Source organism: Blennius ocellaris (assembly GCF_963422515.1).
Source record: "Blennius ocellaris genome assembly, chromosome: 11".
In the NCBI taxonomy this organism is placed as follows: domain Eukaryota; kingdom Metazoa; phylum Chordata; class Actinopteri; order Blenniiformes; family Blenniidae; genus Blennius; species Blennius ocellaris.
In genome coordinates this window covers 5785131-5800266 of record NC_137660.1, presented here as the reverse complement: position 1 = coordinate 5800266, position 15136 = coordinate 5785131, and the positions used below count along the sequence as shown (strand labels likewise).

At 44.3% G+C, this 15136-nt stretch overlaps 1 protein-coding gene across 5 annotated transcripts in view; it reads right to left on the bottom strand.

The window, feature by feature from the left end:
• LOC308136603 (pleckstrin homology domain-containing family A member 7-like) overlaps positions 1-15136 on the bottom strand; it is a 172572-nt gene that overhangs the window by 75622 nt on the left and 81814 nt on the right. For all 5 annotated transcript variants that reach the window (XM_080505016.1, XM_080505017.1, XM_080505018.1 and 2 more), the window contains exon 4: positions 6158-6241. In XM_080505016.1, the coding sequence (XP_080361142.1) occupies positions 6158-6241 (84 nt within the window). The remainder of the gene's footprint in view (positions 1-6157; positions 6242-15136) is intronic.

Below are 15136 nucleotides of genomic sequence, written 5' to 3'. Positions count from 1 at the left end.
GGGCGGAGCTTCTGACAATAATAGAGTGATGTCACTGGTTGTGCACACGCCCAAGTTGTGTTTACATTATGGCGGATCAGAGTTTTGACCACGAAGAGGCTGAATTTAACGATATTTCATCATCATGGTCATTTCAAACCCAGTGATTGATGAAGAAGACACAGAATGTGTCGTTCTGCCATCGGTGACCCCGTCTGGAACATGTTTGAGGAAGCAGAAGACGCTTCGTCCTCGTCTCCTCGTCTCCTCGTCTCCTCGCCTCAGCAGCCGCCAGTTTTCACTGCGGCTTTGAAGCGTCCTGACTTTTGGAAGAACGACCCGGCTTCGTGCATCATGTCGAAGCGCTTTTCCCACTGCGCGGAATCACCGAAGATGAGTCCAGGTATTACTTGATCGTCTACTAGCCGCCAAAGCTAGCAGCTAGCAGCTAGCCGCTCCCGCCGCCTGTGCTCCTTTTCTCCTCTCTCTGGTCTCTTCCAGGCTCAATCTTTCGTCAAGGCTCATAAAACGCCGACTATAACTTCAAAACCCTGTAAAAACTTGGATATTGAAGAGGGAAACAAGCCAATGTAAACACAACAGATTGAGATCTGCACATCTCTTGACGTCACGCTCACGAAGAAGGATTCCCCCGACTTCCTCGGCTGGAGATTCAAAATTCAAATAACTTTGTTATGCGACAACAGTGGTGGGGCAGAGTCGGAGGAACCTTATAAGTAGAACCCCAACTATCGTTTTTTGCAAAGTAGTGTTTTACAATTCACTAGGCCTTTAAGAAAGTCAGTGTCACTGTTTGCAGTGACTGAGATGAAAGTACACATTATTGTTTTTGAAGCCAATGCATTCCGCTGATGTAGATCTCTGGATGAAAAATGTTATATTAACAGGCTGCATATTGGTTCAATTGTTGGGAGAGAATGTCCACAGCCTTTCTGTCTTCATTTTCTTTAGGTTTACGACCAGAATTCTCAAACATGATGATGGGTGACTTTATATCGCCAACAGGTGTGATTGTGAAAAGGTTTCATTGTTTTGTTTGCTCTGTGCTGGACCGGCGGCCTGTACAGGATTTACCTTGCCTTCACTTCAAGCAGAATAGAAGATGTACAGATTATTTATTTATTTAGCAGTGCTGTAATTCATTATATACTTTGTTTTAATTGAACATTTTTAAATGTACATTTCGCTAAACTACTGGCTTCGGCCTCAATTACACAACAATATTTTCAAGGGGAAATGGAAAACTTTTTGGTTGCATTTTGGGTGTCCGTTTACACGACAAAAGGGCTTGGAGTAAATGAAAACAACCTTTTGAAAACGGTTCCCAAGCTGGGGAAAAACCCAGGTTTTCTGAAAACGCTGCTCCAGCACATGCCGTAGTGTATAGTTCTCCACATGAGTGAGAAGCTGGACAATATCAACAATGTTTGCCTCCAGAGTATCATGACTCCCAGTCCATATTCTCCTGGGACTTGGTAGTTTTATGGTCGCCTGGAATAACACTCCAACTTTGTCGTCTGTCCAAACAAATGTCTGAGTACTTGTCTTTATTATTATTTACAGCTTATTGTTCTCTGCGTGCGATTTCATTACGAAAACAAACAGCAGCCCTCACAGGTGGCCCAACATAACAATACATTTTTTTCAGTGTTTCTGCTGTTTCCGTGTAAACGGACATTGTTTTCAACATTCAACAAAAACGCTGCAGGGAGGCGGACCACTGACTGCGCTGCTGCTCGACTATTGGTGCACATGACAGCAAAGTACTGCCATGTACATTGACAAAACGCTAATATTGCCGATGCAGACAAGTGAGTTGAACGCTTTAGCCGGCTAGTCTTATCATCCACAATAACCTTTAGCTTTGAAGCCCAAGCCATCAAGTAGAAGTGATTGTTTTGTAGCAAAGGGAATGATTCGTGACCAGATTCTGGAAATGATGAAATGAGATTGGGTGATTAGGATAAATCAAGTTCTTTTGCAATTCACCAGTCTCCATCCTCCTCAGGAAATCTCCTCAGACAGTATTCATGCACCTTCAAGGATTTTCTTCAGTCATTATGAAAGTGGCATTTCTGCTCAACTCTGCCATACACACTCACAGTATCTTTACACAGACAGACTATGACACAGAACAGCAAAACACTCAACCTGCTGTACACATAAGACAATACTCACTTTCACTTTCTATTAGAAATGTGTGCAAAATGGAATCGATTTTATTAGCAGTATGTGTTTGTGCATCTGTGCGTGTGTGTGGTTTGAACACGTCTGCTTCACGCCTACGTAGCTGCTGATAAGACTGAAGCATCAGAACAGAGTGGGGAAATATGTAACCAGGTACTTTGTCCCCCAGCGAAGGGAGAAGAAGAAGCAATGGAGATGAAATGAGACGGGAGAAGGTAAGGTGAGCAGGAAACAAAGCGATGCAGAGGTAAAGGGCAGAGGTAGAAAAGAAACAAACGGGACCAAAACAAGCACATCGGCGCCAGGAGGAGAGTGTCTGTGGTCTGATGACCTGCACAGGTCAACAAGCGTCACTTTACTTGAAGACATGCAAGATTTTTGTTGAATGTATTCGGGGTAATGTCAGGATGTCAAGATTCACCAGTCACGAGAACATTTGAGAGACGTGTCTGTATCGTGCTGTAGCAGAAACACTTTTGAGCATTTCAGCTTTCCTTACAATATAATCTCCAGCAGCCGCACGGTGGAGCAGTGGTGATCGTGATCACCTCAGAGTGAGAAGGTCAGGGCTCAAATACCAACTGGGCCATTATGTGTGGAGTTTGCATGTCCTCCCTGTGTGTTTGTGTGTGTGTATGTGAGACGTGCATGTGAGGTGAAGTGCTGACCCTAAAATTGCCCCCCGGTGAATGTGAGTGTGTGTGTTTTTCCGGTGCTGGACTGGACGCTGCCCAGAGTTGGTTCAGATTGGCTCCAGCACAGGATGAAGTGACAGAGAAGATGGAAATTGTAACTGCTTTGCAAAGCCAGGGATTATCAACTACATTTTGTAACGGTGGCAAACGTCACGCAATGACAAAACCCTGCATGTCTTATCTTACGGGTCTTTTAATTCTGCTGCTAAAATAATCTTTGCTTTTTTTGCTCTAAAAAAATTATTTTTTCTGTCGATAAAGAGGCACATTTCTACAACATTGGTACCAATTCTTACAAATGATGACTTCTTTTCAAGGTATATGTAATTATTGGGAAATCGAATATGCTAAATTGCAGTCCAAAGGTTTCCAAGCATCATTTATTCAGTTATCTTAACAGTTGATGAATTTGACAAGTTACTTCAACAACACCAACCTTTTGTTGCATGAGTATTACGTAATGAGCTGTAGATAATACCGAAATTAAAAGAAAATTGATTTTAACGACCTGACAACTTCAAGGCTTCACTCTTTTACATAAAGATGGAAGAAGAAAGAAGAGTATGAAAGAGCCATGGCAGAAAACACAAGAACACAGAGAAAGAAAAGTGCCACAAAGTGATTGAATGATCCAGACAGGAAGTGAGATATGGTGACAAAAAGAAAAAGAAAATTGGAAGATAAGAAAAAAGGCTCATTAAAAATTGTGCCTTTGCAGTGAACCATCATTGTGTTTTAATGTGCTCCTTGATTAGATTATCAAATAGAGAGGCTTGATTATTTGTTCTTGACTGGTTTAGTGAAGGAATGATCCCGGCACTGTTTCAAGGAAAATAAATCTGCACTCGCACCTAATTGAAGTTCTTAATGAAAATCAACCTTTGAATAAATAACATGGACCTTCTGACATAGATCATCTGTAGCATGCATTCTTTCACAAAGTCACCTCAAAGTCAGGACTCTGACGCTAACAATGAGGCAGCTTCGAGTGCAGCTTTGCTGATCATTCGTGATTGTGCCGTCTGCTGCTATTGAAAGTAAGTGAAAGTACATTTTCTCTTTTTATGTCTCAAAGGCCCGTTGCACTGTACGTGCAGCTGGAGCCAACATCTGAAGCCAACTGTGCCGGTAGCATAGCACATGCATTTCTATTGGAGGCAGAAAACTTGAATGAAGGCCAAGTCTTCCAAAATTCGACAATCCCTTTAAAGGAAAAGGGAATTTGACATGGGAAACTGCAAAAAAAAAAAAAAAAAAAAGTCTTTTAATCAAGGGGACTTTAAAATTACTCAGATGTTCTGCCTGTGAGCTGAAAAACTTGGGACAGTAATATAAAAATGGACATGGATATTAGGGGTCCCAGAACCAATCCCTGTGGAACTAATTATCCAATGTTTGTGCGATTTGAAGCCGTCAGCAACAGGCTGATGCCAACCAATGAAGCATGAGTTAAAAAAATCTTTATGAAAGGATATTCATGTGACACAGTTGTGTGATGGGTGGGAGTTCAAGCCTTGGACTGAGACACTCCGTGCCATCTGTTTCTCACCCTGCTTACTCATAATGACATTCAAACACTGAATAGCACCACAGGTCAGGTCTTCTCAAGAGGAATGATTTCAGTTGTATCTTTTATTTGAATGCTTTCACGAAATGTTTCCTGCAAGCTGGAATTTAAATTTAAACTGCCGTCTCCCAGGGGTGTGCGAAGGTGGATGTGAGCAGCTGAGAGAAACAGAGGACGAAGCAAAGCGCACAGAGCCGCTGCTTGGCAGTGGACTGAAAATGAAAAAAAAAAACAGGACACGGGAACGCTGTCTAACAAATCTACAGTTTTAGTTCAGTTTCACTGAAAGCAAACTCGGTTCAGGAGAAAATTGCCAGGAGCAAGATATGGAGTTCTATCTCTCACAGGACTGATGAAGGTATTCACTCCATTTCCCTGAACGGTCTCCAAGTGAAGCAACACGTTGCTCGATCCCTCTCTCTATGCTTTTAGAGAGCAGAACTTTAATAACTTCCAGGAAGCGCAATGTGTTCGTCCCAAATTGTCCCACATTACAAAATGGGACAAAATGAAAGCACATCCTGCGTGTTGTAACTGACACTACAGAGGCTTCCTCCGCCGTGGCGAAAGTTGGGTGTCGGGTGTTGGGTTTAGTCGCCGGAAGCGAAACTTTGCCCAAACAAAACACTTAAGTGAGCAATACAAGCTGCTTTCTAAAGAGCTGTGAGTAAGCACTTTGCCTTGTTTATTCCGGGGAGACCTGCACTCATCAGGTCTATTAGAGTGATGGGGCATCGCAGAGAGTCAAATAAAAGTAAACATTGGTGTCCCCAGCAGTGGAATATGGGCATTTAGAGGTGATTATCTTAGTGCAAACACAGGCAGAGGTGCTTATTGCAACAGCGTGACCATGAACGTGAACGGCATTCACACTCATTTCATTAAATTAGAGATAATGTTTCATGTGTTAACTCTACTAAAAACTCTATTTCGAAAACAAGAAGAAACAAAATTAAATGCATTGAAAAATGCTACTTAAGAGCAATAATTTACTAATTCCTGCAACATCACCACCAGACAGAGAGAACACTCCTACAGCAACGTGTGTCCTTGAAAACACGGCTCCTCTTTCTTTCATTCCTTTACTCGGAAAAACATCCCCCAGTGAAATGAAACAAACACAGCTAGAGTTTAGGAAAAAAAAAATACAATGCTATCTTTGCCATCTACCCACTCGAAAAGTAGATCCTGCTTAATGCAGAAAAATATATGCAAGTGATAACTTTGATGCTTGGATTAGGTAGTATCAAAGTCACTCTCAAGTAGAAGGTCAACCAGCTGTGAAAAATACGCTGTGACAAAGTTATAAACACACACACACACACACACACACACACACACACACACACACACACACACACACACACACACACACACACACACACACACACACACATATATGTATATATAAAATACGCACAAAGTTTTCTTCAAATCCGTTTAGATTTTTCTTACTTTCGGTATCATTTCATCATTTTGAAGCGCGTGATAAAACAGACCGCTCACAGGGAGGCTTTCACCCCATGACTGAAAAAAAAAAACCCAAAGAAAAAACCCCATCTTAGCCAATTTGAGTGTTGACTCTGAAATGTTTTCCCTGCATGACATCAAATGTATTTCTCATTTCAACACTGTGCTGCTGCATGTGTGTGTGTGTGTGTGTGCGCACGCGTGTGTGTGTGTGGCTGTAGAAAACAGAAACACTCACTGGTCGTGCAAGATGAAATCCACGTTCTCTGGAGAGATCTGTCCGGTGACAGGATGGCAAAACGCTGTGTTCCTCTGGTTATGACTGAGGGGAGGAGAAAGAGAGAGGGGGAGAGAACAAATTAGCCACCAGGATTGTACAGTAAACACTGAAATCGTCAGTCTGGATTTTCACCCCCGTTGTGTTCACACGTGCCGATCGTTCCCTGGAGAAGCACAGAGCTCTGTCCGACCGCTCCACCCTGACGGGCCTTCGCCCCTGACTTTCCCAGCCCCGTGTAGAATGTGAGGGCTGCCTGCAGGACCCCTGATCACCCACCCACCAAGCCACCCGGCCAGCCAGCCACTGGCCCCACCCATAGAGGACCAAAGTGATGGCCTCAGCACTTTTGCTGGACAGTGCAGGCCTGGGCCTCCGTCACGTATAGACTCAGTCAGTCAGGCTTTTGAAGCCTCAAACACAGTGTCAAAGCTTTAGACTGGGTAAACAACGCGGGGTGGCAGGGTGGCAGGGTCGCAGCACGGTATGTGTACCGTCTGTCCTCATGGGGGCCTCAAACTGAGCGCATGCTACACGTGTGCTGGGTCCAAACGACCTTGTGGCCGACGCACAACAATGTACAAGTCTAAATAAACTAAAGTCACCTCTGTGTGGAGGTGGAAAGTAAAGAATTATATTGACTCACGTTTCTGGAATTAAGTTGTTGTGTACTTGTATTCTCTTTAAGTCGTTTTGAAACTCAGTCCTTTTACTTAAGTATATTTTTTATAAAAGGTGTGTACTGTACTTGTATCCGTCACCAAGTACAAATCTGATCAGTAAATGAATGCATTGACAGAATTGTGCTCTGGATATACGTTTGTGTCAAGCAACATGGGAGACCTGTGCCTCTGAGTGAACATGTCCTCTAAAGCCAACTGCAAATGACAGCGGCTTTTACTTTGACATACCCAAACAGGAACACCGGGGCAGGACCAGATTAAACACAACATTTTTCAGTGTAGTCACCAAACTCCAGTAAACTTAAACAACTAACAAAACACATTCATTAGCATCACTGCAAAACTAATTTAACCAACAATAATGACATTTAAACTCCCAACTACCCAAACTCCCATGGTGCATTGCAGCACAACGGTTCAGTCCTTGCAATTGACTCGGTGATTGCTACACTATCTGACAGATTGTTTCACATCAAAGAATAACATAGTTTTGTCTTAAAAACATGATGATACCTGACACTTAAATAACACAAATACTTAACGTAAAATGTAGTTTCTACAAGCCTCTACCAGCGTCTGCAGTGGAAAAACTGTCACTCCCTCCTCCTTCCACTCACAACTGCACCTCCTCCTGATTATAAGGACAAGGAGAGATCCTCATAATTCTAATCATCAATGTAACTACAAAAACAAGAAGACTTCAAATAATATTTCTTATCATTTTGTGTGTGTTTCTGTGTGTGTGTGAGTGTGTGTGTGTGTGTGTGTGTGTGTGTGTGTGTGTGTGTGTGTGTGTGTGTGTGTGTGTGTGTGTGTGTGTGTGTGTGTGTGTGTGTGTGTGTATATATATATATATATATATATTTGAAGAATCTCCATCCATCCATCCTTCCATTCATCCATAAATTATCTGCTGCTTATCCGGGGTCGGGTCGCGGAGGCAGCAGTCTAAGCAGAGTTGCCCAGACTTCCCTCACCCCAGACACTTCCTCCAGCTCCTCCGGTGGCACCCCAAGGTGTTCCCAGGCCAGCTGAGAGACATAGTCCCTCCAGCGTGTCCTGGGTCTGCCCCAAAGTCTCTTACCGAAGGGACATGCCCGGAACACCTCCCTAGGGAGGCGTCCAGGGGGAATCCGAAACAGGGGCCCGAGCCACCTCAGCTGGCTCCTCTGGATGTGGAGGAGCAGCGGCTCTACTCCGAGCTCCTCCCTGGTGACTGAGCTCCTCACCCTATCTCTAAGACTGACTGAGCTCCTCATCCTATCTCTAAGACTGACTGAGCTCCTCACCATATCTCTAAGGGTGCGCCCAGCCACCCTACGGAGGAAGCTCACTTCAGCCGCTTGTATCCGGGATCTCGTTCTTTCGGTCAAGACCCATAGCTCATGACCATAGGTGAGGGTAGGAACGAAGATCGACCGGTAAATCGAGAGCTTCATCTTTTGGCTCAGCTCCTTCTTCACCACGACGGACCGATACAACGTCTGCATAACTGCAGACGCTGCACCGATCCGCCTGTCGATCTCACGCTCCATCTTCCCCCCACTCGTGAACAAGACCCTGAGATACTTGAACTCCTCCACTTGGGACAAGGGCACTCCACCGACCTGAAGAGGGCAAGCCACCTTTTTCCAGTCGAGAACCATGGCCTTGGTTTTAGAGGTGCTGATCTTCATCCCAGCTGCTTCACACTCGGCTGCGAACCGCACCAGTGCACGCTGAAGGTCCTGGTTCGATGAAGCCAACAGAACCACATCATCTGCAAAAAGCAGAGATAAGATCCTGTGGTCCCCAAAACCAGACCCCCTTCAGCCCCTGGCTGTGCCTAGAGATTCTGTCCATGTAGCTAATGAACAGAACCGTTGACCAAGGACAGCCCTGTCCGAGGCCAAAGTGCAATGGGAACAAGTCCGACTTACTGCTGGAAATGCCAACCAAACTCCTGCTCCGGGTGTACAGAGACCTAACAGCCTTTAACAAAGGGCCCCGGGCTCCATACTCCTGGAGCACCCCGCACATCTCAACTCTAGTTGAGGTCAGCAGCTCCCCACCTCCACTGTAAACAGTGTTGGTGGAGAACTGCATCCCCCTCCTGAGGCGCCGGACGGTTTGCCAGAATTTCCTCAGGGCTGACCGATAGTCCTCCTCCATGGCCTCTCCGAACTCTTCCCAGACCAGAGTTTTTGCCTCCACCACGGCCCAGGCTCCAGTTCGCTTGGCCTGCCGGTACCTGTCAGCTACCTCGGGAGTCCTATGAGCTAATGCTTATGCTTGACGGCATCCCTTATTTCCAGGTTCCACCACCGGGTTCAGGGGGAGACCCTGCGGCCACAGCCCGAGTAGCAGCTTCGACAATGGAAGTGGAGAACATGGTCCACTCGGACTCAATGTCTCCAGCCTGGTGCCACGTGCACTTATAGACACCCCTGTGCTCGAACATGGTGTTCCTTATGGACAAACTGTGGCCGGCACAGAATTCCAATAACAGAACACCACTCGGGTTCAGATCAGGGAGGCCGTTATTCCCAATCACCCCCTTCCAAGTCTCGCTGTCATTGCCCACGTGGGCGAGTCCCCCAGTAGAACACACAATATTATTAGTGTTAAGGTCACGTGTGTGTGTGTGTGTGTGTGTGTGTGTGTGTGTGTGTGTGTGTGTGTGTGTGTGTGTGTGTGTGTGTGTGTGTGTGTGTGTGTGTGTGTGTGTGTGTGTGTGTGTGTGTGTGTGTGTGTGTGTGTGTGTGTGTGTGTCTGTGTGTGTTAGTGGAGGGAGTAACTAAAGAAAAAATAAGAAAAACATGATCTTTTCCGACTTATTTCCTGCATAGAGGGACATTTGAAAGAATAATTGTTTCCCAATCACACCCTGAACTATTTGAGGGGCGTGCAGTGGTTAACTCTCACCTGACAGTGGTTAACTCTCCCCTGACAGTGATTAACTCTCACCTCACAGTGGTTAACTCTCCCCTGACAGTGATTAACTCTCACCTCACAGTGGTTAACTCTCACCTGACAGTGGTAAACTCTCACCTGACAGTGATTAACTCTCACCTCACAGTGGTTAGCTGTCACCTGACAGTGGCTACCTCACAGTGGTTAGCTCACAGTGGTTAACTCTCACCTCGCAGTGGTTAACTCTCACCTCACAGTGGTTAACTCTCACCTGACAGTGGTAAACTCTCACCTGACAGTGATTAACTCTCACCTCACAGTGGTTAGCTCTCACCTGACAGTGGTAAACTCTCACCTGACAGTGATTAACTCTCACCTCACAGTGGTTAGCTGTCACCTGACAGTGGCTACCTCACAGTGGTTAGCTCACAGTGGTTAACTCTCACCTCGCAGTGGTTAACTCTCACCTCACAGTGGTTAACTCTCACCTCGCAGTGGTTAACTCTCACCTGACAGTGATTAACTCTCACCTCACAGTGGTTAACTCTCACCTGACAGTGGTAAACTCTCACCTCGCAGTGGTTAACTCTCACCTCACAGTGGTTAACTCTCACCTGACAGTGATTAACTCTCACCTCACAGTGGTTAACTCTCACCTGACAGTGATTAACTCTCACCTCACAGTGGTTAACTCTCACCTGACAGTGATTAACTCTCACCTCACAGTGGTTAACTCTCACCTGACAGTGGTAAACTCTCACCTCACAGTGGTTAACTCTCACCTGACAGTGGTAAACTCTCACCTCACAGTGGTTAACTCTCACCTGACAGTGATTAACTCTCACCTCACAGTGGTTAACTCTCACCTCACAGTGGTTAACTCTCACCTGACAGTGATTAACTCTCACCTCACAGTGGTTAACTCTCACCTGACAGTGGTAAACTCTCACCTCACAGTGGTTAACTCTCACCTGACAGTGATTAACTCTCACCTCACAGTGGTTAACTCTCACCTGACAGTGATTAACTCTCACCTCACAGTGGTTAACTCTCACCTCACAGTGGTTAACTCTCACCTGACAGTGATTAACTCTCACCTCACAGTGGTTAACTCTCACCTGACAGTGGTAAACTCTCACCTCGCAGTGGTTAACTCTCACCTCACAGTGGTTAACTCTCACCTCGCAGTGGTTAACTCTCACCTGACAGTGATTAACTCTCACCTCACAGTGGTTAACTCTCACCTGACAGTGGTAAACTCTCACCTCGCAGTGGTTAACTCTCACCTCACAGTGGTTAACTCTCACCTGACAGTGATTAACTCTCACCTCACAGTGGTTAACTCTCACCTCACAGTGGTTAACTCTCACCTCGCAGTGGTTAACTCTCACCTCACAGTGGTTAACTCTCACCTGACAGTGATTAACTCTCACCTCACAGTGGTTAACTCTCACCTGACAGTGATTAACTCTCACCTCACAGTGGTTAACTCTCACCTGACAGTGGTAAACTCTCACCTCGCAGTGGTTAACTCTCACCTCACAGTGGTTAACTCTCACCTGACAGTGATTAACTCTCACCTCACAGTGGTTAACTCTCACCTGACAGTGATTAACTCTCACCTCACAGTGGTTAACTCTCACCTGACAGTGGTAAACTCTCACCTCGCAGTGGTTAACTCTCACCTCACAGTGGTTAACTCTCACCTCGCAGTGGTTAACTCTCACCTCACAGTGGTTAACTCTCACCTCACAGTGGTTAGCTCACAGTGGTTAACTCTCACCTCGCAGTGGTTAACTCTCACCTCACAGTGGTTAACTCTCATCTCATAGCAGCAGTAGTAGTGATTCCATTTATCAAAAGTAATCCGGTTTAATGCCGACCCAGATAAATTTGCACCATATAAACACTCTGACAATGTTTCCACCATCAGGTTGAAATTCTGATCGGATCTTTGGGGGATTTGATTTAGATTTAGACTTGGGGGCGTTTTCAGAAAGAAAACTGGTCGGACGAGGAAACAGTTTTTATTTAAAAAAAAACTTCAAAATAGTTGAAAGGGTTAACAAAGGAAAAGTTAAGAGGATTCTGGGCTCATGTCTCAAACACCAAACATCACAAAGTGCAAAGCATTGTGGGATTGATCCACTGAAATGAATCAGGTTACATGTCTATGCATAAACTGGCACAACAGTCCCATTGCTTTATTCACAGGACAATCTGATCCAAGATGGATGGTTGGATGGAAGGAACAGCCTGAACGGTGCAAAGAGCAAGAAAATTCTTTTGTCGGGTTCAGTGTGAAGCGTGTTCATGTCCTCCTCTTTGTCCTCCAACCTTAAGACACACGCGAGTGGCAATTCTAAATCACCTCGGCACGTGAGACCGCGTATGTCTCTGTGATGGACTGGTGGCCGGTCCCTGGCATTCTATGCCTTCACACATGGTCAGCTGGAATGGACTTCCATGTCCCTGACCTTGAGTTTGATGAGTGTAAACCACAGACAGACCAGCAGCGGAAACCCGAAGCTTGACCAATCAGAAAACTAAACACGTAGTTGATGCCACTGTGCAGCAACATCAGTAATCCTGCGACACGTTAATGCCAATAATAATCTCATTAGATTATTGTGCTCTTCTATAAAGATAACTGTCTTCACTGTGTGAGTTTAGATGAGAAGGAAGGAAAACTGCAGTTTCACTGAAATAAAATGAAGACATAATCTCGAGTGGGAACGTCTTTACTTTTGTGATTTTGTTGTGGCAGTTGTTAAAATATGCAACAGAAGAAACTGAAAAGAAAAGTCTGAATTCACAGAGTCTAACTCAGGTACCCCTAAAAAATATATTCAGTGCAGCGTGCAGGGTGATAAAAAAAAAAACCAACCCAAAAAACAACAACACACTTTGAATAAAGTTTCAGCGCTCCAGTGGAGCTGCTTAGCAGTCTCTAAGAGAAGGATGAACCTGACGAGAATGAGTTCACGCGCTCGCCAAACACGTGTGTTCAGGTTTAGAGCTTTCAATATGATCAGTGCAGAGGAACCGCGCTCTCCATCGAGTGGCAGCTTGCATCAGTCATGCCGTACATATTCCTGCATCAAGAAGCAGAAGACACCATCCTCCAAGAGCGCGAGGTTTCCCTGGACCCCCGGTGATGCACAATGCCATCGTTAGCTCACAGCATGAGACCCAAACCCTGTGCGTCGGGGTGGTGGACACTCTCAATGGCTCCAAATATGGAGATTTGACCTCAAATGGTACTAATACAGAATCAACAACAACAACAAAAAAAACCTCCTTAACATAATTAATTACTCACAGAAGATGTCATCAATTTCAGGCAGAGCATTCTTGTTTGGATCTATTTGTAAAGGAGAATCTGACTGAAACTTCAGTTAGAGATTTCATTTCATTCATCGGTTTTGGGTCCAAAATCATTTATGTTATATATTAATGATATATGTAGGGTGTCAAACATTGTCAAAAATGTGTGTTATTTGCAGATGATACTAATATTTTTTGTGATGGGGAAAATTTGCAGCAGCTTTTGTATAATAAATAATGAAGGATATTATGAACACGCCAATATACTGTTTTTAAAATGACACACCTTAAAGTTTGGGGATCTGGTAGAATTTAAGACAGCACAAATAATGTATAGAGCAATAAATAAAGTGCTACCTGTAAACATACAAAAACCGTTCAAAGACAGAGTGGAGGGTTGAAACTTTAGAGGGAAACTCAACTTGAAACAGTATTATGCTCGGACCAATTTAAAAAGTACGTGTGTTCCAGTTTGTGGGGTGGTTTTGTGGAATGGTCTTGACGACACGATTAAACAAAGTATGAATGTATCGCAATTTAAAAACGCGTACAAAAGATATATTTTTGAAAAATACAGAAATGAGGAAGGAGAATGTAAATCTCACAGATGTAAATGGCGCTTGTTCATTTTGTTCTTTTTTGTGTTTTGTTCTGTTTTTTCAAATAGATCTTTTGGAGTAGTTTTTTCTCTCTTTGTATCGCCTGTTTAGTTATTTTATTGGATTTTCCATTTGTCAATGGTGAAGAATGGGAGTAGGACTTGACAAGCCAAGACTTTCCAAACAAGTCAAATGTGTATTATATTAAAATTGGCTTTTTTTTAATTCATTTTTATTTTACATCGTTTTCAACATTTCCAAAATGTTGCTGTGTAGAGAGGAAACTTTTCTGAAACAAATACACAAAAATGTTTGAACAGTAATAAGCTGAAACTGATTAGCATGACGAAATAAGTGCCATAGTTCCACTTATAAAATGAATATTACTTGAATGGCACTTTTGCACTGCTTGAGCCGTCCCCAAAGTGCTTCGCACCGTTAATAACGATTAACACTTGCTCAATCCATCCATTGAAAGCAGTTTGCACAAGGACCCTTCGGCATGTAGACAGGGAAATGGGGACTCAAACCTGCCACCTGCATGAATGTAGTTGCAGGACTGCCGTCTTTCTAACACGATTAACAAAAGATCTCCAACTGAAATGTCAGGCTGTGATGCATGAGCAGCCTTATTTAAACCTTTCTACAAGCTATCTGTGGCTCTTTGCACATTACTTTAATATTTAATTTCTCTTTGTGTCCCCAGTCATTAGCCTTATTGCTTGCAAAACACTGATCCAAACTTGTCATTATTAGCATGAACTATTTCCCTGCTCTTTGTTGCCTGTTGAATCCTTTTTGCTCTTTAAACTTTCAAACCCTGATCATTCATTTTTTTTCTTTATCTTATGCCAAGTAATCCGATTTTGCTCTAAACTTGGGGGATGGGGGGGGTCAACATTTCAAAACAATTCCATTTTGTGATATTTAGGTCTTTTAGGTCTTTATAGCTGGAGGAGTTTTGTGTTTTCTTCTTTGGTGGGGGTCAGGACTCAAGCCAGGGACTGAGTATATTCCTCAAGCCTCTATGAAGCACCTGCAGTGGCCAACGGGGCTCCATGCTGACGTTCATGCACGCATGTCTGACAGCTGGCCGTAAAAAATGCTCCAGTGAGTGAAATTCAAAACAGGGTTCCGAGGAGCATGAAAACCCTTCGCTTCTAATCCACAGAGCAGGAAAGCGGCACGCCGCTGGAGATGGAGTTAGTCACGCGGCCGGAGGACTCTGCCTTACGGGACAAAAACATCCAGTGCTCTGAATAGTAGCACTTCTCCAGGGTTGGTTCGTTATAACGATGAGTCCTGACACCCAGTGGGAGGGGGTCTGGGGAATAGTCATTATATGCACAGGATGTAATTATAATCGATCAGCTGTGGTGTGAAAAGAAAAAGGGATCGTCTTGAGAGGCCTATGAGCCACGAACTGCGATGGAGATGCT